At 54.6% G+C, this 25,419-nt stretch overlaps 1 protein-coding gene across 3 annotated transcripts in view; it reads left to right on the top strand.

Moving 5' to 3' along the window:
• The window catches only part of ABCG1 (ATP binding cassette subfamily G member 1), a gene marked incomplete at its 3' end in the record, with an annotated part of 56,501 nt that overhangs the window by 19,617 nt on the left and 11,465 nt on the right, over positions 1-25,419 (top strand). For all 3 annotated transcript variants that reach the window (XM_082839634.1, XM_082839635.1, XM_082839633.1), the window contains exons 3-5: positions 20,642-20,759; positions 22,608-22,740; positions 25,234-25,284. In XM_082839634.1, the coding sequence (XP_082695760.1) occupies positions 20,642-20,759; positions 22,608-22,740; positions 25,234-25,284 (302 nt within the window). The remainder of the gene's footprint in view (positions 1-20,641; positions 20,760-22,607; positions 22,741-25,233; positions 25,285-25,419) is intronic.

The following is a 25,419-nucleotide window of genomic DNA, read 5'->3' as shown; positions in this document are numbered from 1 at the left end:
GCATGTGCCCTGCAGCGTTGTCTTCATCGAGAACGAGAGAAATCTGATGAGCTTGGAGGCTGTGGTGTGGGGATCCTGCAACCAGGGCTCACATCCAGCCCAGATTAAGCCTGCTCTGCGTCTTTGGGGACAGCAGACGGCTGAGACAAGTGGACACCACACTCGCGCACGCAGGGCAGTGCGGGGTGAATCCGCTGCTCTGGGACTTTGTCAGCCTCGCGGGGGTGGGGTGGCCACGTGGGCAGACTTTCCAGTGGGAATCGGGGGCCCGGAGGCCTGTAATGGCCAGGAAGGAGCACGTGGATCTCTGGGAGTTTCGTAAATCTGACGCTCAAGGACTTGCTCTGAGAGCCCTGCCCACGTCCAGAAGTGACTGGACTTGGAATGTGAGAGCCGGACGACCTGGCTGGGCCACCAGGTTTCATGAAGACCTGTGCAAAGTGGGCCTTCTTGGTTCACATGACATCCGTGAGCTTGCTGTAGACTGAAGGGGGACACATCAGAGCTGTGTTTCTGGGGGGAGTTTGAAAATCCATGGGGTTTGGTAATGTTATTTGTTACTGTTTGGTAAATGATTCCATCATATGGAGAAGGCCCCAGGGTGCTTTGGTCACTTTTTTTTTTTTTTTTTTTTTTGCAGTATGCGGGCCTCTCACTGTTGTGGCCTCTCCCGTTGCGGAGCACAGGCTCCGGATGCGCAGGCTCAGCGGCCATGGCTCACGGGCCCACCCGCTCCGCGGCACGTGGGATCTTCCCGGACCGGGGCACGAACCCGTGTCCCCTGCATCGGCAGGCGGACTCTCAACCACTGCGCTACCAGGGAAGCCCTGGTCACTTTTTTTACAAACGTGCCTGCCATGGACCCTACAGTGGAGCCAGATGCCTCCCTAAGGAACGTAGGGCAGTGAGGTTTTCTTTTATTTTGTGCAAAATTATCAAAGCACGTGCTATTCTTACTACTGTATTTGGACTTTCTGCGTTCCCATTAGGGATTAGTGGCTTTTCAAAAACTGTGCTATGAGAGGGGAGGAGGGTGCTGGAGGCAATTAAGGGCAGCGATGCCTGGTACCCAGACCCGGATGGTCAACCTGGGGATGGAGAGAAGTGTCGAGAGGTAAGGGGCGAGTTTGCTGCTGGGAGAAGGCCAACCTCTCTGGGGGCTGTTTCACACGTCACACGTCCACAGCTGCTCTCAGAGCTGGTGAGGGTGCGATGGCCCGGGAGGTGGCCCTTTGGCCAGAAGCTGACGTGGCAGGAGTCCATCACAGTGAGCAGCGGTCCCAAACCGAGTGAGCACCAAATTGGCCCCGGAGGGTGACCGGCCCCCACCCTGCCCCGAGGCTCCTCTTTGGGGATCTGAGGCTGGCAAGCCTCGGTGTGTCCAGCAAGTGCTGAGTGACACTGATGCTGGCCCGGGGACCCTGCTCTGAGAGCCGCTGGGGTAGAGCAGAGAAGCTGGCGGCCACTTGAGAACCACACCTGACCTTTTTAAAAGCCGGAGCCGGAAACGGCCCTGCTCACACAGTCAGCTTCCCTGGGGATGAGGGTGGTGGGACAAGGATGCAGACCTTACTTCGTGGGAGATGCAGGGCCAGGCATAGCTTCTGAGCCCCCCAGTCTGTGGACTTAGGGAGCCTGCAGGCCCCTCCCCTCCACAGCGACCTGTAGAAGTTCACTGTCCCTCAAGGCGTCTCTGTGCTTCCAGACGCTGGATAACAGGGCAGGAATGCCTGGATTCAGCAATTTATTTATTTATTCATTTTTGGCCTTGCCTCGCGGCTTGGGGGGTCTTAGTTCCCTGACCAGGGATTGAACCCGGGACCTCGGCAGTGAAAGCGCAGAGTCCTAACCACTGGACCACCAGGGAATTCCGAGGATTTAGCAATTTATGCCATTATTTAAGAGAGCACAGATTGTATTTTTATCTTCATCTGATCCAGAGAACCGTGTTCTAGGTACCCATCCCTCTGTGTGTGTGTGTGTGTGTGTGTGTGTGTGTGTGTGTGTGTGTGTGTGTGTGTGTGTATTCATGCTCCCTGGTTTGCAGCATCTTCTGTGCAGGATAAAGAAGATAAAGTTTCCTTCTGCTTATTTGCAAAACCTGGTCAAGCCTCCAAGTAAAGCTGTTTTGATCTCTGTCACTGTCCGACTTATCCCCTGGCCAGTTCCTCTGTGAAATCTGGGGAGAGGGCTGGTGGGAAGGGCTTCGCAGCACTGCCCAGACGGACGGTGGGAGAGTCGTCGGCGGGAGCCAGGTGCACACAACTCCTCACCTGGCTACCCTGGCTGTTCTCTGTTCTTGTCTGTAAACCTCCTTATTTCTGACTAAAAGAAGAATTGTCCTCTCCTGGCTAAAACCACACAGCAAATAGCAAAATCATTTGCAGAGGCTGGAGCCTGTGGTCAGTCTGGGGTGGGGAGAGCACGGCAGGGGCAGCTGCGGGGCTGCTGGGTGTTTAGGGTGGGGCCTTGGACCTGAGCCTCTCCGTCCCCTCCCGGCGCTGTGTTCTGACGTGAGCCTGTCTGAGCCCTTCTCTCGGTATTTTGTATGTAGTGATACCGGTCACTGCAAAATAAGGTCGGCATGTCCACAGTCCTCTGCAGCAGCTCCAGGGACCAGATGGGAAACACGGGCACCTGATGTTGTCACTGATTTGCCAATCAATCGGCACATCCGAAAGGCCTCTGAAGTCTGTCCTCTCACGCACCGGGTACCCACAGTCTAATGGATGGCATTGCCGTACCTTGTGATCCCCACTCTCCTTCTGGCAAAGAACTGGAGCCTCTTCCTCGTCTCCCAGATGGCAGATTCTGAAATGCAGGGATAGTAATTCATGAATTTTAAAAATTCTGCTTGGAGCACGGAGGTGTCCTAGTGGTCGGAGCGTGAGCTCGGTGATCGGAAGCCTTCTTGCCTCTGTGCTGAAGCGAGGGCCTGTTTCCAGGAAGGCCGTTCCCCCGACACAAAAACAACCGACTCTACGAAAAGCTTGGGAAACACCCGCTGAGAGATGACTGTGACCTGCACCCCTGGGGAAGCACCTTCCCTTTTGGGGGTGGTGACCTTAGGCAGAGAAAACCCCAAACCTGCTGGAGGAACTTCAGGTTCAGAGAGAGTCATTCCGGGAGGGGGAGGAGAAACCAGAAATGTGGGCGCCATCGTTTCCCGACTCGCTTGTGGAGGGTGACCTCCAAGGAAGACTACCCCATGCCTAGCAGGTCCCGAATCGCCCAGTCACTGGCCCAGCTCTGCCCTTCAGGTGCCTCCTGAAATTCAGCCCCATCCTAGCAGCTGACTTTCTGGAGTGTGTCCTCCGGGGCTGCCCCTGAGCCTCCTCCAGTGAATTCCAGACACCCTTGTGCTTTGTACCAGAGGGTGTAGGCTGAAGCCGACTTCAGGGTCAGAAGACTTTTTTTTTTTTTTCTGGCTGCGCTGGGTCTTCGTTGCTGCACGCGGGCTTTCTCTAGTTGCGGCGAGCGGGGGCTACTCTCAGTTGCTGTGCATGTGCTTCTCATTGCGGCGGCTTCTCTTGTTGCATAGCACAGGATCTAGGCGTGCGGGCTTCAGTAGTTGTGGCACATGGGCTCAGTAGTTGTGGCTTGAGGGCTCTAGAGCGCAGGCCTAGTAATTGTGGCGCACGGGCTTAGTTGCTCTGCGGCATGTGGGATCTTCCCATGTCAGAGCTCAAACCTGTGTCCCCTGAATTGGCAGGTGGATTCTTAACCACTGCACCATCAGGGAAGCCCCAGAATCAGAAGACTTTTGAAAGTCCATAGATGGAAGAACCAAAGAAAAAGGGGTTTATGTAAAAGCTTGAGCCATTCCGTTGGTTTGTGTATAAGCCTGATTCATAAGGGAGACGTTGGTCTGGGGTTTTTGTAGTCATAAAAATTATAAAGACACCGGAAATTGCTTTTTTCTCCAGTTGACTTTAGGCATTCGGGCCAGATAAAGGGATTACCCAGTGAGGGAAGCAGGACACCTTCGTCCTGATTTGCTTCACGACAGTGACATTGCCCGGACGAGGCGCTCTCGTGGACACTGGGGTCCTCTCACTTGTAAGCTGGGCCACACATCCTGCAGTCCGGCACAGATGAGATGGGCAGCCAGGGGACAGGACAGATGGCAAAGCAGAAGCAAAGACAAGCCGGGTCCCCTCGTGGGAGGGAGGCACGGAGAGATCCGGGGAGAGGGAGCGGCTGGCCAGGCGGGCGGATGTCCCGTCAGGGCAAGGACAAGAGTGGCTCAGGGGAGGGGAGGCCCCTTGGGTGGGAACTAAGCTCACTGACCAAACTCTGGGGGAAGCCAGGCGATCCAGCAGTTCCCGTCTGTTTCTGAGCACCCCCTTTCTCAAAGGCACCTCCACATCTGAGTGTCTTGGAGCTCTGACGACTGGCAGACGGGGCTCAAGGTGGGGAAAGTGCTGGTGGGGCAGCAGGAGACACCTTGCCTGCGTCTCTTCCACAAAATGTCCCGGAATAAAATCAGGGACAGCAACCCTGGGCAGGAACATCCCAGAGAGCCCAGGGCAGTGGGACACCTGTCACGGGAGGAGGTAACATCTCTGGGAGGGGGAACAGGAGCAAATGCCCAGGGGGCAGGAGGTCACCATCCCAGCAAGTAGCTCCCACCTCTGGGCAGCTCGCTGGCTCAGCTGTCAGCCTCCAGACTTGGGAGGTGGCAGGAACTGAAGTGGCCGTCCAAGCACTTCAGAGGAATCAATATGGGGAGTTTTAGGGGCTGTTGCTCGAGGGGAAACATAGTCATCAATGAATATAAGATAGCTTTTAAAAGGAATTATTACTATCAAGACGTTTTCCACCTAAGATACTGGCAAAAACAATGAAGCTGTTCTAATAATTTGCCTGTGAATGAATATTTTCATAGACGAAGCTCAGTCCAGTGCAAAAAGAGTAAACAGAGCTGCTTTGGCTAAAGGAGAAGTCAGCACGGCTTTCCCTCACTGACGTGAAGGGATGAAGTGCAACTCCATGAGCCTTTTAGTTTCTTTTTCATGATTTGCCTTTGCAGAAAGGAACAAATGTAACTTCACGATACAAGAGCATGTGCATATATTTGTGCTTGTATATATAAATACATTCATGTGTGATTATATTTATATATGAGTATTTTTTTAAGTTGGGAAAAGCCGTGAAAGATTCCTGTAGTTCAGTCTTCTCATTTTAGAGATTAGAAAACCAAGTCGCAGGTTGAGAGATTTTGGGTTTAAGATAAACCAGCTTTTGAGATCAAGTCCTATTACTGCCACGTCTAAATTTGTGTCTTATATACATGTATTTATTTTGTTCGGAGTGAGAAAGTGAAATATTGATGATTCTCCTGTCAATACTAAAGCCTCATGTAACCAGATTAGGATAAATCAAAAAAAATCAAACACCTCCAATTACAACAGAGCCACCAAGCTGTAGCCTTGACTCTGGTGTTACAGTGACACTGGGGAAACCTTGTACTTCAAGTTAGCCATGAACGTCTAAGGTAAGAATGCGAGGGATTATAAACCCTCAAGAAGCAGTTTCTAGCTGAGCCTCTTCCTACTTCTTGTTGAGTTTACTTCTTTTTCAATCTGAGTAATTTTCAAGGTAGAAAATATTTGAATTTTTTTTCCATTTCATTCTGCGGGATTAAGCATCTGTTTGTCATTCAACACGTTTTTATTTTAATTATCTGTTATAAGCAAAGTACTTTTGCTAAGTGTTGGGGAGGAAAAAGTGGATGAACCATGGCCCTCGATGAGTTTCTCTTTGGCACGGAGAAGGTCTCTGGGCATTGGGAGGGGGGACTTGGATGACCTGGGAAGACAGTACACAGATGCAGTTGGTGGGGAAGAGGGGGCTGGGGACAGAATGTCCAGGGGGAGCAGAGGCAGCCCAGCATGGCTGGCAGTAAACCTCTTTAGAACAGAAGGCGGGTGGGAGCCACAAGGAAGGACCCTGCTGAGGGCTTGGCTGTGGAGTTGAGATTTGGTGCTGGGAGAGGTCAGTGGTACCTGGTGATGGAAATGGGCTTTCCGGAGGCTGCCTGATCAGGGTGCAGGGTGCCTGGGAGGAGAGAGGCTGGAGGCCCATAAAGGGTGTTTCACCACAATTCGGGTGAAGATCTTGGACTCGAGTGTGATGTTGACTGAAAAAAAATGCACAACCTAAAAGCTGAGAGTTGATTATTTGGTGAACTTTCTGAGGACTCATGCCTGCCTAGGAGGCAGCCTCCCAGATGGCTCCAGAGAGGCTGGGGGGAGCCAGGATATAGAGGAGTTTTTGCGACAGGTAGTTGGACCATCAAAACATTACTGATAATCAAAGAAAACCAGACATCTCAAGTTAACGCATTTAGCGCTTTTCTATGTACGGGAAGATGTTAGAGTCTGGGCTCATGGAAATCATTCCTTGCATAGGCACCGTAGCTATCTGGGGCCAGCATCCTGTGCTTTCCCATCCCGAGTCCCCTCAGGATGCAAGGTTGGGGTCGCCTGCAGTGGCTGTTGGCTTCATGGCCGCAGCATCCTTTGTTTACTCATGTGGCAGGTGACATTCTTCACCCACAGTGACAACGGGGTAGTGGGTTGAATGGTGACCTTGAAAAATGATGAGTCTCTGTTCTAACCATGGACCCTGTAAATGGGACCTTACTGGGAACAAGGGTGTTGGCAGATTTATTAAGTTAAGGATCTGCAGGTGAGATCATCCTGGATTAGGGTGGACTTGAAATCCAAGGACAAGGTCTTAGGAGAGAAAGGGACACTCTGAGCTAAAAGACACAAGGACACAGGGCAGAAGGCAGGTGAAGATGGGCAGAAATTGAAGATGCGGCCACCAGCCAGGGGGCCACGGAGCCACCGGAGCTGGAAGAGGCAGGAAGGACCCTGCCCTCGAGCCTTTGGAGGTAGCGCGGCCCTGCTCACAGCTTGATTTCAAACTTCTGGCCTCCAGGCTGTGAGAGAATACATTTCTGTTGCTTTAAGCTGCAAACTTTGGAGTAACTTATTGAGGCAGCTCCAGGAGACGACTACAGAAGAAAAGAAGGGATCAACATTTTGACAAAGAACCTCACTGCGGAGCGTTGGTGGGGACGTAGAGGGAGCGTCCTCTTCCAGACCACTCCTCTCTTCCGGGGGTGTGGAGGGGTGCAGCCCCGGAAAACATATCTGGCTTTATGAAGCCAGGTCAAAGACGCATACGCTTGGTGACCCAGCACTTTCCCTCCTAGGTGTGTGCAGTGCAGTCGTGTGTTTTTCGTTAATAGCAGAAAGACTGGAGACAACAACCCAAATGCTCATCGAAGGAAGCGTGGGTAACAAACGGTGGTTAACTCCACGGTGGAACATTGTGGAAGCGTGAAAGAAAATGAGCACGGTCATAGCATCCACAAGAATGAATCTTACAGACAAAATAAGGTGGGGAGGAGAATAAAGCAATTCTTGGAAGACACACGTTATGACACCATTTATATAAGTCCCCCAAACATGCAAAACTTACCAAAATTATTTAAGGATAAATACAAGTGTGATACAATAGAGACAAAAATAAGGGAATAATACAATTGAAGACAAGGGTGACATCTGGAGTGAGGCAGGGGACTGAGATCAGGAGAGGCACAGCGTGTGTCTTCATTTATTTTTCTTCTTTAAACCTCACAAACATGCAGTCTGCGTTAGAGAATTAGTATAGTGTCAAGCATGGGCTTAGAGCCCGACTGCTTGGTGTTAAGTTCTGGCCCTCCACCTGTTAGCCATGGTACCTTAAGAAAGTTATTTTAGCTCTCTGTGCCTCAGTGTTCTCACCTATAAAATGGGGATGTTAAAGTCTGTACCACATAGGGCTGTGGTGAGAATCAAAGTCAGTACACGTGAGAGCTCAGAATAGTGCAGGGCATATAGTGCGTCTGGATACGCGTCGGCTACTGTAGTTGTCATCACGTCATCATCACCATCTTGTAAATGTAAAGTGCACTGAAATTAAAAAAGGAAGGGATGGGACCATGCAGCAATGAGGTGAGTGCACACGGGGGTGGTGGGGACCCTAACTGTCAGCCTGGGTGACCGGGAACCACAGGAGGCAGTGACACAAAATGAAGACAGAGGGGTGAGGCCTGGCCGGAGCTGATGATTCTGTTGGGGTGGTTGGCGTTCTCCTGGGGCGAATCCCGTCCCTCTGCTGGCCGGTGCTGTAGGGGCCCTGTTGAAGGCGTGTTCCCAGGGGAAAGCAGGGGCTGGAGCTGAGCTGGGACTTGGGGGAGGGGGGGTTTGGCCCTTCTGGTCACATTTTGAAAGCATTTAAATGGACAGAAGGCAGCTTGAAACCCAGTTCGCCCTCCCCGTGCTGCTGGGCGCTGCATCGTCCTCTGGTCTCCTCGGGGTTCCTGTGGATGTCCTGCACCGGGAGGGTGGCTCCGGGCTCCCCAGGGGCAGGCAGCTGCATGTGGTGGCGCTCAGACGTTGAGAAGCCACACTCAAGCTCGCTCCTTGGACGTGGCGCCTGAAGATGGGCACTGGGGCGTCCGCGGGAATGAGTCAAGGCCGTTCGGGAGAAGCGCCTCCTCCTGGCCTGCTCGTGGGTCCCCCCGTGGCTGTTCTTGGTCCTCTGGGGTTACTCATGGTGTCAGCAGAAGGCATGCTTGTCTGCATCAGGGTCTCTCACACGGTACCGTGAACCCAGGCCGGTTCTATGCCTCGTGTTCACAGAACTAAGGATAGCACAAGCTTTTTTGTCTCTCTTGCAATTGTACCTTTCCTCCTATCATGCCTGATTGCTGGCTTGGGAATTTGTTCAGGAGTCAGATCAAGGAACAGACAGCGGTGTGTGGAAGGCCTGCTCCAGGTACCTGGGAGGATGGGGCTTCCAGGGGAGACCTGCCAGACAGCCGGGAAGGGGAACCACGGCAGAGCTAATAAGTACACTGCTGCCAACAATAGACGTGATCGCCGCACAGCGTCGATCATAGTAACTAGCGTGATGAGCGCCCACTCGGGGCCAGGCTCCGTCCCCGCCTGACACAGGCTGCCTTATTTACCCACCTACAGCCCAGGCAGAGCTACGTCGCCCTTCCCTTGAAGGTGAGGAATCTGGGGCCCAGGGGACTCTGCCATTGGCCCAGGAGGGAGGCGGGCAGGGGATCAGCTGGTTTGCCTCCAGGCCTCCCATTTTGACCCTCAGGGTGGTGAAACGATGAATTGGCAAATTGGGCAAATGGATGAAAATGGCCCAGGTGCTTGGAGGAGGAAGCCATTGCTCTAGGTTTGTGGGGGGCAGTCTTTGAGACCCAACCACGTATGGAATGCTTCCCAGTCCTTGTGTCATTTCATCTTCCAGCAGCACCCAGTGGTAGGAGGTATGTGTATCCCCAATTTACGGATGAGAAAACAGAGGCTCACAGAGCTACATCAAGTTGCCCCGAGTCCCACGATACTCGAGGGGTGGGTTTAAGGTTTGAGCTGTTGTCACCCTATAAAGGTCATTGTCTTCCTCGGGGGCCAGGGAGCTGGTTTGAAGAACAGGTAGGACAAGGTTGAGAGAGGACGGTGGGCATGTTCTCAGTGGAGGAAGTGCACCAGCACGGGCGGGTTGGGGAGAGCCCAAGCAGACCGGCCCGGCGTGCAGGGAAATTGAGGCAGTGGGTAAAGGGGGGTAAAGGGAGATGGGCCTAGAAGGGCTCACGTGTACAGTGGAAGGAAGGCCGTGAACCCCAGGCTGGGGCACGTAGAGTTGGTCCTGGAGGGAGATGGGGGGGCCCCATCCAGAGGGACCCTTGAGAGGCTCAGCATCCCACCCAGGAGCCGCACTGGTCCAGGATGTGTCCCCGGAGCCCGTCGAGGACACATATGGGCACACAGCCAGCCCCGTGTGCAGTGCTCTCTCCGCGGGACACAGGGCAAGTTCACGAAGCAGGTGGCGGCAGCTTCAGCCAGGTCACCGAGCTCTTGAACATCCCCAGTGTAGACACACAGCAGCTCTCCGAGCTGCTGCTTCTAAAACTGCCCCCCAAATGCTCCCGCACAGCAGCCAGTGGCTGAGCCGAGCATCTCCAGCTGTGCCCGGCTACTTGGAGGCGCGGCAGCTGTGGGCTGCCGGGCTCTGAGAAATGTCATTCACGTAAACATTTGGGGAAGCGCCAAAGCCCGGTGGTTCCCAGCCAAGCCCCGCTTCCAATGTGCTCTGCACCTGCCTTTGTGTGCAGGCTGATTTTTGCTTTGTTTTCTCTTTCACAGTATGAATTTGGAGCCAGGAGTACAGCCATTTGCTGTATCAGAGCAGTGATCCCGGCTCTCGTGAAATAGAGACCCCCGACTGCGAATCGGCCCGCGGGGCTGGGAAGCCGCGCTCAGAGGCACAGAGCTCGGGCGGCTGTTGGGTGCGGGGCGCTCTGGCTCACCTCCTGGGCCGTCCTGTTCGAGAGTCTTACCTGTGCCTTTCTTGAGAGTCTGTGGCCTCTGGTTGGTGTTGCACTGTGATCTTTCTTTAATAGAAGGTGGCTCCGATGTCATTCAGCTTTGAAATGTGTCCCAAGAGAAGCTTTATTCACAGATGAGTTGCTTGGGGACCTCAGCATCTTCCCGGCTGGGTTACTGCAGGCTGGAGGCGACCTTTCCTCCCTCCTCCCGGCAACCTTGGATTTTAACCCGCTTTGGGGACGGAGTTTGGGAAGTCATTGGAGGGAAGGCCACCTCTAGATGTCGTCCCAGGCCAGGTGGTGGCGGCAGTGAGCGAGGTTCAGGGGCTGCTGCCTGGGCACAGCAGTGTAAGGGACTTTTGTGCTGGGGCTGCCACCTGTGTGCTCTGCCTTCCAGAGTCCCCACACGCCTGCATGTGACAGCGACACGTGGGGACATACGTAGCCGGAGCTTCAAGAAGCAGCAGACAAGGTATCTAAATCCAGATCCCAGCCTGGGGGCAGCTGGTCCCCAGGGAGTATGCCTGCTCTGCCCCGAATCAAGGTCTGGTCACTGCTCCAGCAGGAGATACCAGGGTCGGCGTGGGCATGTCAGCCGGGAACACGGGCGAGGGGCAGAGACCACAGCACCTGTCAGGGCAGGTGCCCAGAGCAGGTCCCAGGATCAGACCAGGGATGCGCAGGTGCCCCCTCGGCGGGTGGGGAGTGAGCCAGAACTGTGCCGGGCTCAGCTCGGCAAGGCCTGGGATGCAGCCCACTGTATCGTTTTCTCACAGAGCCCCTTGGATCCTGGTAGGGAGGGAGGCCCCCATCTGATGGGACCCGCCGGGCATTTGCAGCCAGCGTCCCACTGTCCCCAGGCCAGGAGCCCGCCTGGGAGGAGCTGGGCGCCACCCTCGGCGCTATGACTTTTTTCTGGGGAACACGAAAGGGAAATTGCATTTCAGCGACTCTGCTGAGTGGCCCCTGACGTGCCACTGTCCTCCAAGTCTGCAGAGTAATGGGCTTTGAAGGACAGGCAAGAAGCTCTGTGTGGCAGGGGCGCACTTTAAGGTGGTGGATTTCCCAACAGTGTGGTGGGATCAGAGGTGAGAGGACGTTGTGTGCGCCTCCTTGCCAGTGCTTGCGGACCCAGAGCATCATTGTACGCGATGCCTGCTGACGTGATCATGGCCCGCCGAAATTCAGAATACTTAGACTCACTCAGGCAGAAGGATGAGAGGCTGCTTCCGCTCGGGGTCGGGGCAGAAGTGGAACCTAGGGGGGCACTGGGTTTGTGGAGGGTGGGGGAGGGCAGGCAGACTGACAGGGACCTCGAAACATGAGGGAGAGCCGGGTGGTGAAGCGGGGAGAGGCTCTCAGGACAAAAGGATGGAAAGCATCCCTGAGCTATGGTCAGGGGACCATCTTTTTTTTAAAAACGTGGGGACCCACTGTGATTGGGTGTCCCTGGAGGTTTTTTTTTTTTTTAAATATTTATTTATTTAGGCTGTGCCGGCTCTTAGTTGCGGCATTCAGGATCTAGTTCCCTGACCAGGGATTGAACCCAGGCCCCCTGCATTGGGGGCACGGGGTCTTAACCGCTGGACCGCCAGGGAAGTCCCCAGGGGACCATTTTACGTCCATTAAAGTCGCGCCTCGGGGGAACCTTCCGGAAAACTTGCCGCCTTGTCTGTTGCCCTGTCGACTTCCAGAGCGTGAGCGCCTGCTAAAATCCAGGGATCCGTGTTCACAGCCTGACAAAGCGAGCAGCTGTTCTGAAGGCAGAGTGGACTTCCTGCTGTAACATCCAGCGGGGGTTGGCAGGGGGTGACGTGCTATCTGCGCGGTTTGGGGACAAATGACAATGTCCTCATTTCACGAGTGGTTCTCCCTCCCCGTGACTCAGAAGCCTTCACGTGTTATGGTAGCGTCCATGTTGATATTTTTAAGCCCAGCTTCCCAGACCTGGTTCTTGTTGTTATTGTCGGCGAAAAAGCCGCCTTTCGATTTCAGAAGGTGAGAAAAACAAGAAGAGGTCTGAGCTGTGGGTGTGGCTTTGCCCCTTAATAAGGAAAAGTGAGGCATTGATGAGCTGGCCCTTGGGCATTGGGGGATGAAGCAGGTGGGGGAGAAGGAAATGTCACTGGTGTCTGGGAATATGGACCTTTGTCCTTTTTGCCTTGAGCTCTCTCTTGGAGAGGGGGGAAGAGGGGTCTGGAGAATAAGGCTGTCTGTTCTCACCAAGAGCCCCTTTCAGCTCCAAGGGGAGACTGATGGGGGAGGGGAAGGGGGAGGAGTAGGGAGCGCAGCTGGGCTTATCTGGTCAATGTTGGCATCTAGAGGAAAACACGACTTTGGGTGCAGAAATGGACCTGCTGTGTTGATTTCAGACTGAAGTTGACGTGATACTAGGAGGTTATTTGGCAACCTTATTGGTGCTTTTGGCATAATTTAAGTAATCAGAAGGATGTTTTTTCTTCATTGTTCTAGCAGGTTTAGAAGCTTGTGAGAAAGACCAGTTCTTCTTTTAGAAGGATAAAAATACTGCAGTGATAGAAAGCTGCTTCATGCCTGACAGGCAGATGTGAATAACTCCCACCTATTTTTTAGTATCTTTACTAGGGTAGGGGCTCCACTGCCAGTGCGCTGATGAACTAGCTGCCTGTGGGGCGTGGGTGTGTGTGTACGTGGTGTGTGTGTGTACATGGTGTGCGTGTGCACAGTGTGTGTACATGGGGTGTGTGTGTACATGGTGTGTGTGTGTACACGGTGTGTGTGTACTTGGTGTGTGTCTGTGTACACAGTGTATGTACACGGGGTGTGTGTGCATGTAGGGGTGCACAACACGTTGTCTTGGCATCAGCATCAGAGCTGCTCTGAGCACCCAACCCGGGCGTTCTGGCTTGAGGGGGCTGTGATTCCAGGTGACCCGTGTAGCCTGGGTGCAGGAAATGATTTCCCAGCAATGTCCCATCAGTGTTCTCTGGGACCCTGAGCCACTGAGAGACAGAAGTTCTCATGGTGTAGACAGATGCAGGTCCTCTCCTGGGGAGGCTGGGGTCAGGGTTCCCAGGCAGGCCTGTCCCTCCTCACAGAGGCTGACCGGCGTCTCTTCACCCAGCAGCACTTGGAGGCTTTCTGGAACCTTCCAGAAATGGGCTCTGGCTCCTTGAAAATGATCACGAGCCTGAGCACCCACGTCCAGAATGTTAACCCTGAGGCGGGCGCTCCTGGTGGGCGCCCCTTCCCCGCAGATGCGCCAGGACACGTGTGGCATCCTCAGTCCACCTGAATGAGGACGGTGGTCCAGCTGTTCCTCCTCGGGTGAAGAGACGCTGCTGTCACGTGGCTTGCGGTTCCCGGGATGTGTTTTGTCCCAGTTGCATCTCTAGAGACCACGGCTTATTACATCATCTACCTGCAGCTCCTTGTGACATCCTTCAAACACGTGATCTTGTTCTATCTTCACAAACACCCTTAAGGTCAAGTACTCTTCCCTGCCCCTCACCAGGTGAGGATGGTGAGTCTAGGAAGCAGAAGGAACTGGCCCCAGTCACACAGCAAACTACAGGCACAGCTGTAGGGCGATGGAGGGGCCCCTGGGGCCAGACCGACTCCATCAGAATTGTTTCCAAAGCTCCAGGAAGACTCCACATGCAGGCGATATTGGGGACCACGGGGCTGGCAGCTCTGCAGAATTATTTCCCATTCAGTGTCTGGTCTGAATTATCCCTCGTTGTTTACAGAGTTATTATTAAGGAGGCACAGGGCTGGTGAAGAGACACAGCTTCGGGCAGGACACGTGCTGGAGTTTGCTTGGTGCTGGGAATAGATGAGCTGAAACCTGCTGTCCGTCCCCCTCCTCTAAGCAGCCTCGTCCCAAAGCTTGTTGCTGGGCCAGTGTGAGGGCATAGACACCGACCACGGGAAGGCACGACGCTGGGACATCCAGACTCTAGAGGGCCGACCCCTCCCTCAGGCCACCCACCCACTGTGCTCATCCCCCCACAGTGGATACGACACTCCAGAAATTGGAATATGTTTAAATTCGTGGTCAAGACGAATTTCACACACGTTAGAATGTGATGGAACTGGCCACCGAAACGCCTGCAGTCCAGAGGTGCTTCCCTGCATGGCTAGAGTGAGCCCAGCTATCATGCCAGCAAAGGAGTTCTCGAAAACGATGCTTCATGAGGATGGAGAATGTGCCTATGGGCTGAATTGCTCCATGCCAGCTGGGTACAAGGGACAACACTGGCGAGCACAGGAGACATTTACACTTCCTTCCAGAGGCGACTGGACAACCAGAACACGACTTGTCCTCTCTTGAGCCGCCAAGGCAACCTCTTCTGTGTCCCGCAGCCCCACTTCCCTCTCCCATCATTCAGCCGATGTTCCCTTCCTGGTTTCCAAACATTGAGAAGGATCCAGAGTGATTCGTGCTCACCACATCAGACAATCCTTTGATGCCGTAATTTTCGCATCCCGTGACATCGACGATAATTTTCATCAGCCGGGTAGGAATGTCTGCCTCGTTTCTACCTCTCAGCAGAGAAAATACACAGTCAGTGAGCACAGTTCCGGGTAGGGGAGAGCCAGTGATGCGTGTGGTATGAGGGCAGTGCATTGGGGCTGGGCAAGTCTTCTTTGGCAGAGCTAGGAAATGCCTCATTCTAGAATCCTGTGAGTCCGCTGTGCAAAACTTTACCATTAAAAAAACAAAATTAAAGACACACGTCCATTTGAAAATAGTCAGTGATCTGGGCTTAGTGCCTGGCTCTTTCTAATTTGCTTGGGCTCCCTCGTTTCTTTTTAGTTGTCATTGTTTAGAACCAACTGAAAAACATCTCTGTGAAAGGAAAGACCTGCTTCAGATTGAGGAAGGATTCTGGGCCAGGCTCTGCATGTTGGTAAACTTGGGTTCAGCCTCGATAGCAACGTTTGCCGTGAGCGTTGAGTCTGCAGATGGAATTCCGTGTCTCCGGCCCTTAGGTTGGGACCCTTGGCCATTTCAATGAAAGCCCACACCTGAACCTCAGCTGACATTTGGTTGTCCAGGGAAGAAAGCCCCATGTGACGCGCACACCTGGTGAATTCTGGGTCTTTGGATGGTAGACCTCTTCTTTCATCAGGGGAAACTGAGTCCAGGATGGTGGACGGACGGCCTGTGCATGGCCACTGTCCAGCCATGAGCATGGCTGGGAATGAGGCCCGGGCTGCCACCCACCCCCGTGCTCCCCCCTCTCCCGAGGTCCCCACTGGAAACTCATCTTTCTTTTCACATTTAATTGGACAGAGCTTAATCGGCTCCTTTAACCTCATTATGAAAAGCCTGCACTGGGGATGCTTTAACCAGGCTTCGTGCCCATGTGGGCTGCACAGGAAAGTCTGAGAATGACCCTGGATTGGAGAAGGGCCCCTGGAAGAGCTGCAAGGTGGCAGCTCTCATTGCTTCTAGAACATTCCTTCTCAGGACACTGCCCCTTGGGAAGGCTTGCTAGCTGAAAAGTGCAACTGTTACATAATGTTCATGGAAGAAGCAGGAAGTTATCTTCCGAGGGAAGTGGTCCCCCGGGGAGGACCCAGGAGGCCTGGCGTGGGCGTGGCTGGTGTGGGCAGTGGGAGGCTGGGAGTGTTCGTTTCGTGTGGCTGCTATAACAAATTGCTGCAAACTGGGTGGCTTAAAATCACACACAAGTGGGCTTCCCTGGTGGCGCAGTGGTTGAGAGTCCACCTGTTCATGCAGGGGACACGGGTTCGTGCCCCGGTCCGGGAAGGTCCCACTACTGCGCGTCTGGAGCCTGTGCTCCGCAACGGGAGAGGCCACAACAGTGAGCAGGCCCGCGTACCGCAACAAACAAACAAACAAGCAAAAGTGATTGCCCAGAAATGATGGAATGTGCACATTTTGATTGCTGCTACGTAAAAGTTTACTGGCGACGGGGCGTGGGCTTATACTTACAGGATGTGAGGCACAGGGACACCACGGCCCCTCCATAAGGCAGTGCCCACCCTGTGAGTTTACCTCAGAGACCATCCAGACAGCTGGTCCTCCGGGAGCTCCTGGCCGTTTCCTGCTGGCCCAGCATTCGCCAGAGGGGTCTGGTCCTGTTGGGGGCGGCTTGGACAGAAGTGACAACCAAAGGGCAATGCCCAAGGCGGTGGCTGTCACTCTGCATTCACGTGTGCCAAGAGTTCACCTTCTTATTATCAACGTCATAGACGCTTTTTCAGTGACCGCGACGTGCCAAGCAGCGCTCCACGCACAGGACACGGTGCTTCAGAAGGCTGTTCTGGCCATGTCTTCGGGGAGCTGATGTTCACGGCCTCTAGGGGCCATGCTAGGGCCGGGAGGCAAAAGGAGGTGTGCGTTGGGGGCAGGTGTCAGGCGCTGGGCTCCTGTCGGGCACTCGGTTTGAGGGTGGCAGGCGGGCGTCGCCGTTAGAAGTAGCCTGCTCAGATGTCTCCTTCGTTCTTGAAGCTCAGGATGTCTGGACAGGCTTCTTCCGAACTGGTAACATTCTAAAAGTAACATAACTAAAAGTAACTGAAGACACAACTAAGAAAGCCCTTCAGGTTCACTTACTGCTAACTGCTAATGAGCACCTTTATCTCCATGTCTTTAGAGACAGTTACAGCCCTGCCAGGTGGGTGCTGGACGGACGTGTGGAGTTTCTGTCCACGTCACGACTCCCCTTGAAGAGGATTAGATCATGGACAAGTCACTTCCAGTTGGCTTTATTTTCGTGTCACTAGCGGGGTTTGTGGAGAAAGCCTTTACCGGTTTTTCCATCGTGGTTTTCCTTCCTGATGCCCACTGGGCAAGGCACAGGGCTGGCCCGTCCACCAGCTCCGAGTTTAGTGGATCCGTGGGAGAGTTAGAAATGCTGTGGCATGTTTGTCCCTACCTTACAAAACACACCGTGCTTAGCAAGGGCTGGGCCCGTGAGCCATGGCCGCTAAGCCTGCACGTCCGGAGCCTGTGCTCCGCAACGGGAGAGGCCGCAGCAGTGAGAGGCCCACGCACCGCAAAAAAATAATAATAATAAAAGAAAGAAATAAATAAAAGAAAAACAGTTTTCTGATATTAGAGAAGCACCGCCCGAGAGGGTGGACTGCACGTGAGGACGCTTCTCAGCTGGCCGGCCTTGCATCGTGTCACACATAGGCCCTGCCCCTCGCTCCACATCCCCCTGGGAGCCCACGCCCCTCCAGAGCGAGAGCTGGGGCCGCTGACTCACCTGGCTCCACGTGTGTCACTTTAGCTCTGGGGTCCACAGCCAGACCCCCAACTCCAGTTTGCTGGCTGTAAATGACAAAACCACGGTCTATAACCCCGGTCCGCCCGCCGTTTCCCCTGAAAGGCCTGATGCTCCCCCAACTCCCAGACCCGTGTCTGTTCCTGGCGTCCTGGCCGTGGGTGTCACAGCCTGTGGGAGCTCCCTGGCAGCGTTATTATCCGGTGCCCCCGTGTGGACCCCAACACCACGGGTCACAGTGAAAGCAGCAGCCATGGGCCCTGCTGGAGGGAACGGACCCCTCAAATCCCCAAGGTGAGGCTGTCCTCAGGCGTCATGACCCAGGGGCAGGCTGCACATGGCCTCTTCGTGGCCAGTGGTCATCTCAGCCATCCGTTTCCCTAACCGGGTGGCTCCCGGTTGCCAGGGGACCAGCTGGGGATCGGCTCTGAACTCGGGGCAGAACAGCCTAAAGGAAGGTTTGCTCTGGAGTAACCCCGATGCCGCCTGAACCCCCAGGAAGACAGCAAGGAGCAGACGCCCGGCATTAGTGCTCCCTCAGTGATGTCACACGGGTCCCCTGGGCCCGGAGCCCGGAGCACCTGGCCCCCCTCTGCAGAGCTCCATCCCATGGGGAGCCCACGCTGGGGCTTGACCCTGCAGGGAGGGGGCCCTGCTGTCCCCCAGCTCTTCCCTCCATCTGTCCCCCATGTGGCAGACATGATCTTTCAGGGTCCCCGACCCCCAACCCTGGTCTCCTTGGGCTCCCCTGCTATGCGTTTGCCCACCTGCCATCACCCACGTCCCGGGGGTAGGAGTCTGACTCACTTGCGGTCCTGAGCTGCTGCCCCAGGCCCCCCTGCCCCCGTCCGTCTGCTCCGCAGCCCTTCCCCCCCAACCAGGGGTGACCGTCTCAGGTCTCCCCAGGTGACTGCCGCTCCCCGTAACGAGTCAGGTCGCAGGGCCGCGTGCTTCCTGCCTTTTGCTTCTGCTTCTCTCTGCGTGATTCAAAGGTCCTCAGGGACTTGCCATCCAGCTCAAGGAGGCAGCTGGTGACAGGCTGGGCGTTTAGGGTGTCCCATCTGTGGAAGACGAGAGGCAGCTGGGAGAAGACTCCCCAGACCCAGGCTGGGGCTCGCGTAGACACACAGGTTTGGGGGTTCAGGGAGCGACTAGGGGCAGAGTCCGAGACCAGGGCTCAGTGGAGGGCTCCGCAGGCCCTTTCCTCATCAGGCCCCTTTCAGCTCTGCGCGGGAAGCCAAAGTACTGTTTTTGCCCGATTCTGATCATTTAAGGGTATGTCCTCGGAATGTTTCTCAGGGACTGAGAAGTGTTTCTTCTTTTTTTAATTTAATTTTTATTTTATTTTATTGACTGAGCCGCACAGCACGTGGGATCTTAGTTCCCCGACCAGGCATCGAACCTGTGCCCCCTGCAGTGGAAGCGCAGAGTCTTAACCACTGGACCGCCAGGGAAGTCCCTGAAAAATGTTTCTGAATTAAGAGTCTTTAGATGAATCCATTTGCTTCTATTTTATTCTTTGTAGCTCATTTGAACTGTCTGCTTGAGAAAAAGTAACGTGACTGCATTTGGCATACGTAGTTTTTTTTTCCTTTTACAAAGCTCTCGGATGGAGATTGAGCAGAAAGTCCAAAGCAATGTGACGCAAGTGCAAAATGATAAGCTTTTAATTCTTAATGAATTATTAATACATGAATCATTTAATTATAAAGTAATGATTTGTGAATAAATTCTACACAAATAGTTTATACCGGTAGAGATGAGAAATAGAACATTCATACATGAAATAATAAATGAATCACTTAATTGATAAAGGCATGAGTTGACCATCGTGGTGGGTGGTGCAGCCCTGGGTTAGGATCTGTTCACACTGGCTCTGGGGTCCTGGACAAGTCGCCCAGGCCCGCTGGACATCCAGTTCCTCAATCCGAAATGAGAATGGTGGAGTCCTCGTACCCTAGACGATGTCCGCGAAAGGGCTCTGTAAACTCTAGAGCACTGTACGTGCACTGGTACTTACCACTGATACACCCATGACGTACAATCGAGGAAGTAGGCAGAGGCATCCAAAAAACCTGAGGTCCATTTTCTTGCCCAGAACTCAGCATTTTCATAAATACTAGGGCAGGGGTCCCCAGGGCAGGGGTCCCCAGGGCAGGGGTCCCCAAGCCCCGCCCCTCCAACCGGGCCGCACAGCAGGAAGTGGGCAGCGGGGGAGCCAGCGAAGCTTCATCTCTACAGCCGCTCCCAACACTCGCGTTACCGCCTGAGCTCCGCCTCCCGTCAGATCAGCTGCGGCATTAGACTCTCATGGGAGTGCGAACCTTCCTGTGAACTGCGCATGCGAGGGACCTAGGTGGCGCGCTCCTTATAAGAATTTCATGCCTGATGATCCGAGGTGGAGCTGATGTGTTGATGCTAGCACTGGGGAACAGCTGCAAATACAGGTTCTCATGAGCAGAGAGGTCTGACCGCCCAGAGACCATGATAAATCAGTTGCTTGCACACTCATATCAAAACCGTATCAGTGAGTGGCAAGTGACAGTTAAGCTGCGTCTTATGGAGTAGACTGGACATAGCAACACAGTTCGAGGGTCACTGTCTCCCATCATCCCCAGATGGGACCCTCTAGTTGCAGGAAAACAAGCTCAGGCCTCCCGCCGATTCTGCACTCTGGTGAGTTGTATAATTATTTCGTTATATATTACAATGTAATAATAATAGAAATAAAGTGCACAATAAATGTAATGCACTTGAATCATCCCGAAACCATCCACCCCCGCCCCCCCCCCCCCCCCGCCATCCGTGGAAAAATTGTCTTCCACGGAACCAGTCCCTGGTGCCAAAAAGGTTGGGGAATGCTGTACTATGGTGTGAAACACCTTGCCTTTGGCCTTGGTTCTGCAGCCAAGTGTACTGTGTGTTTGCCTCTGCAGTACTGGGGGCAAAACCAGTGAGTCCTGGTTTGAAAATGAATGTGATCCGCTTTTCACAGGATACAAGACCCTTCTGAAAGGAATTTCTGGGAAATTCAACAGTGGAGAGCTGGTGGCCATCATGGGTCCTTCCGGGGCTGGGAAGTCCACGTTCATGAACATCCTGGCCGGATACAGGTGAGCAGACCCTCGCCCAGTGGTCAGCCAGGGGCCACCAGTATGAATGGTCCATCCCGTCACTTCTTAAGGCTCTGGGCAGCCTCCCGGGAAGCCGGAGGGGTGTCTCACAGTAAGGGGCTTTGGAACCTGTGAAGGGAGCAGAGCTCCGGCATTGGGGGCATCAGAAGGCAGCGCATGCTGGTTGTCACCTGGTGGTGGTGAGTGGATGCTGTGCTCAGGAGAGGGAGGTCCTGGGGCAGAAGGGCCAGGCCTTACGGGACAGGAAGTAATGGAGAGGTCCAGGTTGGGGAGGGGGCCGGCAGGAGAACGCTGAGACAAGTGTGAATGAAGGTCAAAGGTAAGATGAGCCATTTTCAGAAGAAAAGCAGCAGCGTCAGGCTGGGGCCCAGAGCTCACGCGACCCTTGCCTGGGGCTACGTTAGCTGCTCCGACATTCGGAAAACACAGCTCTCGATGTCCTGTCCGGTGACGTTCACGTGAGGATGATTTGAAAACTGAACCTTCAGAAGTGTTAACAAAATGGTCTCTTAAAGCCAGTTCTCTTCAGATCTCATGGCTTCCATTTGCTACTTCAGCAAATACATTTAAAAAATAACTTCATTTACTGGCAAAGAAAGAGAAATTCCACCCCCCCCCCCTTAGGACTTCTGAATTACTCTTTAAAGATGAAAATGAGGATTTTTAAAAGTCTCGCTTACGGCAGATTCCTGTCTGTTGTATTCACTTCTAAAGGTGAGAGCCAAACTTCCAACACCCAGCGTCATGCGGGGGACACGGGAGGGGAGAGCAGCCGTTTTTCAGCTCATCCCACACCCTCAGCTGCTATCCAGCCTGCGCGGCACGTGGCCGTCCTAGAGCCACAGAGGGCAACCTGGAGACAACTGAGCTCCCAGCCTGGGTCCCTGGGATGCCAGTTGATCCCACCCATTCCCTGAAGGAAAGAAGGGACCCACCACAGGGCCCACAGTCACAGCAATGGGCTGGATGGAGTTGGACGCCAGATATAACTGCACTGGTCTCCATAGACCCTCTGTGTTTCTGTTCTTCATGGCATCGGGGAGGCATGGCTGGAGAACGGGGATCCTTAGTAGGATGCCCATGGCTCCCACTGTGACCCTGGGCTGAGATGATGAGCCCAAAAGAGCGTCGGGCCATAGCGATGTCCAGCGGGTCTGTGGATGAGGGAGTGAGCGTGGCTGGCGGGGCCATGCCCTTCCATCTCCGCAGTACCCATAGGATGCCCCACCTCCACTGCAGTCAGAGAGAACAGCTTCCCATCGCTTGGCCGAGGAGGGTCAGGGCGCAGACCTCCTCCTCTTTGAGCCACTGAGCCCAGAGAGCCTTCAGTGGTCCTCCCAGTCAGCATCATCGTCGTGCAACCCCCAGGAACTGGTTCTGATGTAGTGGCCACACCCCAGACTGAAGATTCTTGGCCTCTGGGGCCTCTGGGGCGGCTGGTGTAGCCTCGGCTACACATAGCATTGTTCATACACCCATCTCATAAAACCCTGCAAAGCCAGAGGTGTGCGTGGGGCCTCGTGGCTGCGTGTAGGAGCATCCGTGTGTATCTCCGTTGGTTTGGTCCACAGGCGCCTGTTACGAATGTACTGTCCCAGAGAGGCCCCACGCTTGCCTCTCCCTTTCCACGCTGAGTGTTTTCTTTGTGCAGTTCCCTCCTCTGAGTTCTGGTGCTGTCTGGGCCTCCCATCCCTGCCTGGCTTGGTGTCCCTACTGGTCCAGTGAGAAGATGCTGGGAGGGGCCGTCCTCTCTCCCGTCCCCAGGCCCTGGAAGAGGAAGGGGTGCAGGAGGGATCGGGCTGACACGTCCTCTCGCTGGCCTTGCAGGGAGACGGGCATGAAGGGCGAGGTCCTCATCAATGGCCTCCCGCGGGACCTACGCTGCTTCCGGAAGGTGTCCTGTTACATCATGCAGGACGACATGCTGCTGCCTCACCTGACCGTGCAGGAGGCCATGATGGTGAGCGTCCTGCGGCCTGCAGCCCCTCACCTGGCCGCCCCCCTCTCTCCTCGCGTGAGACAGCGTAGCGCCCAGCACCCCTCCCTCACATGGAGCCCTGACACCTTGGACAGCTTTGCCCAAGGCAACCCCTCAAGGCCCTGGGTTCTGTAGACCCTGGATGACGAAATTGAGGTCAGGTTTCTGAGAAGGTTATTAGCCTGGCTGATGTGAGGGACCACTTCCAGGGTGGCCACAGTCCTGTGCCCCAGCTGAGGCTCTTCCCTTCTCATCAGTGTTCTGTGGCTTTGGGCACAAGTTCCAGGCAGTCTGGTGCCTGGGTTAGGGCCCCGAGGGTCTCGTCCTCTGACTCACGTGCCCACCAGGTGGGGGTGAAACCAGAGTTTGCTGCACACCGGTTGGGTCCCAGGCCTTCACCTTCATAGCCCGGCACAGTCCTCAGACATGTAATCCTGCAAAACACACGAGGAAAGGCACCTCCGAGAGTTTAGCAGTTAGCCCGGGCGTCCTGTGCAGTGTGGTCCAGGATGGCCTGGCCCAGCTGTGCTCTTTGGACAGACCATGACCCAGCCAAGTACCAGGTGGACAGGGACCACAGTGACCAACCGTGGGCCACGGGAGCCACTAGAGAGCCTCCCGGCCAGAGGAGGTTGGGAGGTCAGTGGGCTGCCCTTGTCCGTCATGGAGCGTGTATGCCCAGGGCTGCTCGATGTCCTGCGTCCCCTCGTCCACGACACAAGGCGGTGCCCGACCTCCGGGCCTCTCCTGGCACGTTTGGGACCTTCCCAGCTGGTCTGCCTTGTACTTGGGCAGTAGATGGCCATTCCTCTTGGGCTGCTACGGGTGAAGTGTTGCCCTGCACTCTTTTTTTTTTTTTTTGCGGTACGCGGGCCTCTCACTGTCGTGGCCTCTCCCGTTGCGGAGCACAGGCTCCGGACGCGCAGACTCAGTGGCCATGGCTCACGGGCCCAGCCGCTCCACGGCGTGTGGGATCTTCCCAGACCGGGGCACGAACCCGTGTCCCCTGCATCGACAGGCAGACTCTCAACCACTGAGCCACCAGGGAAGCCCATGCCCTGCACTCTTGACTCGGATGGCACAAGGCTTCCTGTCTGTGGTGTCGCATCTTGTCCGAAGGGCAATTCTAGGAGATCCTTAGCTGAGCAAAGAGAAGCAGGGAAGGTGTCGGGTACGTGATCTGCCCTCTGACGAGCTCCCCCAGCAGCCATGAGCGCCGGGCACCCTGACCATGTAGTTTCTCTGGCCTCCAAGTGGGCACACTGATGGGGGCACCGGGAGCTCAGGAGGTGTTTGAAAATAGGGTGGTAAAGTTAGGAAATCCAAGATTTCTACCGACCCTGTGGATTCCTTAATCGCTACTTCACCTTCATCTGGGGTGACCAGCGTTTCGCTTGTCAGAGTTACTGCATGAAGTCCTTGGTTACTTGTTTGAGGAACTTCACTTTGATTTCCAGCTCAATCACTGCTTTCTCTTGCAAACAAGATGGGTGACTCCTGCTGTCACCTCCATCCTCCCCCAACCTGTCACCAGGCTCTGCTGTGAAATCCATTTATTTTTCAGAGTTAAAATCAATTCGATTTTGATTTTGAGAATTTCACGATTCCTTTGATAAATACAGTTACCCTGAGTTAATGAGAAAGGGTACCTTTCGCTCTGCAGGGTCCTGTCCCACGTGCAGGGGTGATATTGGCCACCAGCCATTGGTGGCACATTTCCATGTGCTGCTCTGGCCCTCCACCACCACACTTGGTGTCACATGGCAGGCGGCTGGCCCTGTCTGACTCTGGGACCGTGGCCCTTTGGCCCCTTGCCCCTGCACCTTAGTCTCTCATGGAGCCTCGGGACAACCTCACTAGCTCACCGGGTGGGCAGGTTCTAACCTCACCACTGTGCTGATGGGGAAGCCGAAATCCTTGCTTCCCAAGGTCACAGGCGTTGGCAGAGAAGAACCAAGGCTGATGCTGGCACGGTGATGCTTCCTCAGGGTTTCACCGAGCAGGGTCGGGGCCCCGCGGTGCGCTAGCAGGCAGGATTTCGAACAAGACAAAACAACACAACAGCAACAACAGAACTGGAGCTCTTATATGTACCACTTACCAGTTTCTGTGGCATAAATCCTCCACTGTGGATAATTATAAGCTATCAGTGGTTGAGCAGGTGACTTGTGAAATTCCTGAATAGGCGCCAGTCGGCTTCAAGCCCTCGACGATGCCTGGGGACTCCTCATCTCTCTAACTTCCCTCGGGGCACAGCAGAGAATCCCCTGAGGTAACAGGATGCAGCCCAGGCATCACTGCTCTCCTGGACCTACCTTAGTTAACCAAGGAAGCTTGGAAGCCCAGACCTCTGAGGATTTCCTCCGTCGTCTGGCGGCTCAGCCCCCGGGGCACTGGGCCTGCAGTCGCTGAGTGAGTCTGTCCTGTTGCCGGCCACCTCTTCTGATTCCACACTGTGGCCTTCATCCCCTGCAGGTGTCTGCGCATCTGAAACTCCAGGACAAGGACGAAGGGAGACGGGAGATGGTGAGTGTGTCTGCTCGGGCCACAGGTGCTCCAGAATTGCCCGAAATCCACTCAGCACACGTGCGTGGAGGGGCCTTTGGGGGCAGGTTGAGTCTGTGGCTTGGCTCCGGCTGTCCTCGTGTGGGTGGCGGTGGC

This window comes from Leucopleurus acutus (assembly GCF_964270905.1).
Source record: "Leucopleurus acutus genome assembly, chromosome: 5".
Classification (NCBI taxonomy): domain Eukaryota; kingdom Metazoa; phylum Chordata; class Mammalia; order Artiodactyla; family Delphinidae; genus Leucopleurus; species Leucopleurus acutus.
Note: the sequence above shows the minus strand (reverse complement) of the source record. Positions and strands in the feature narration are given on the sequence as shown.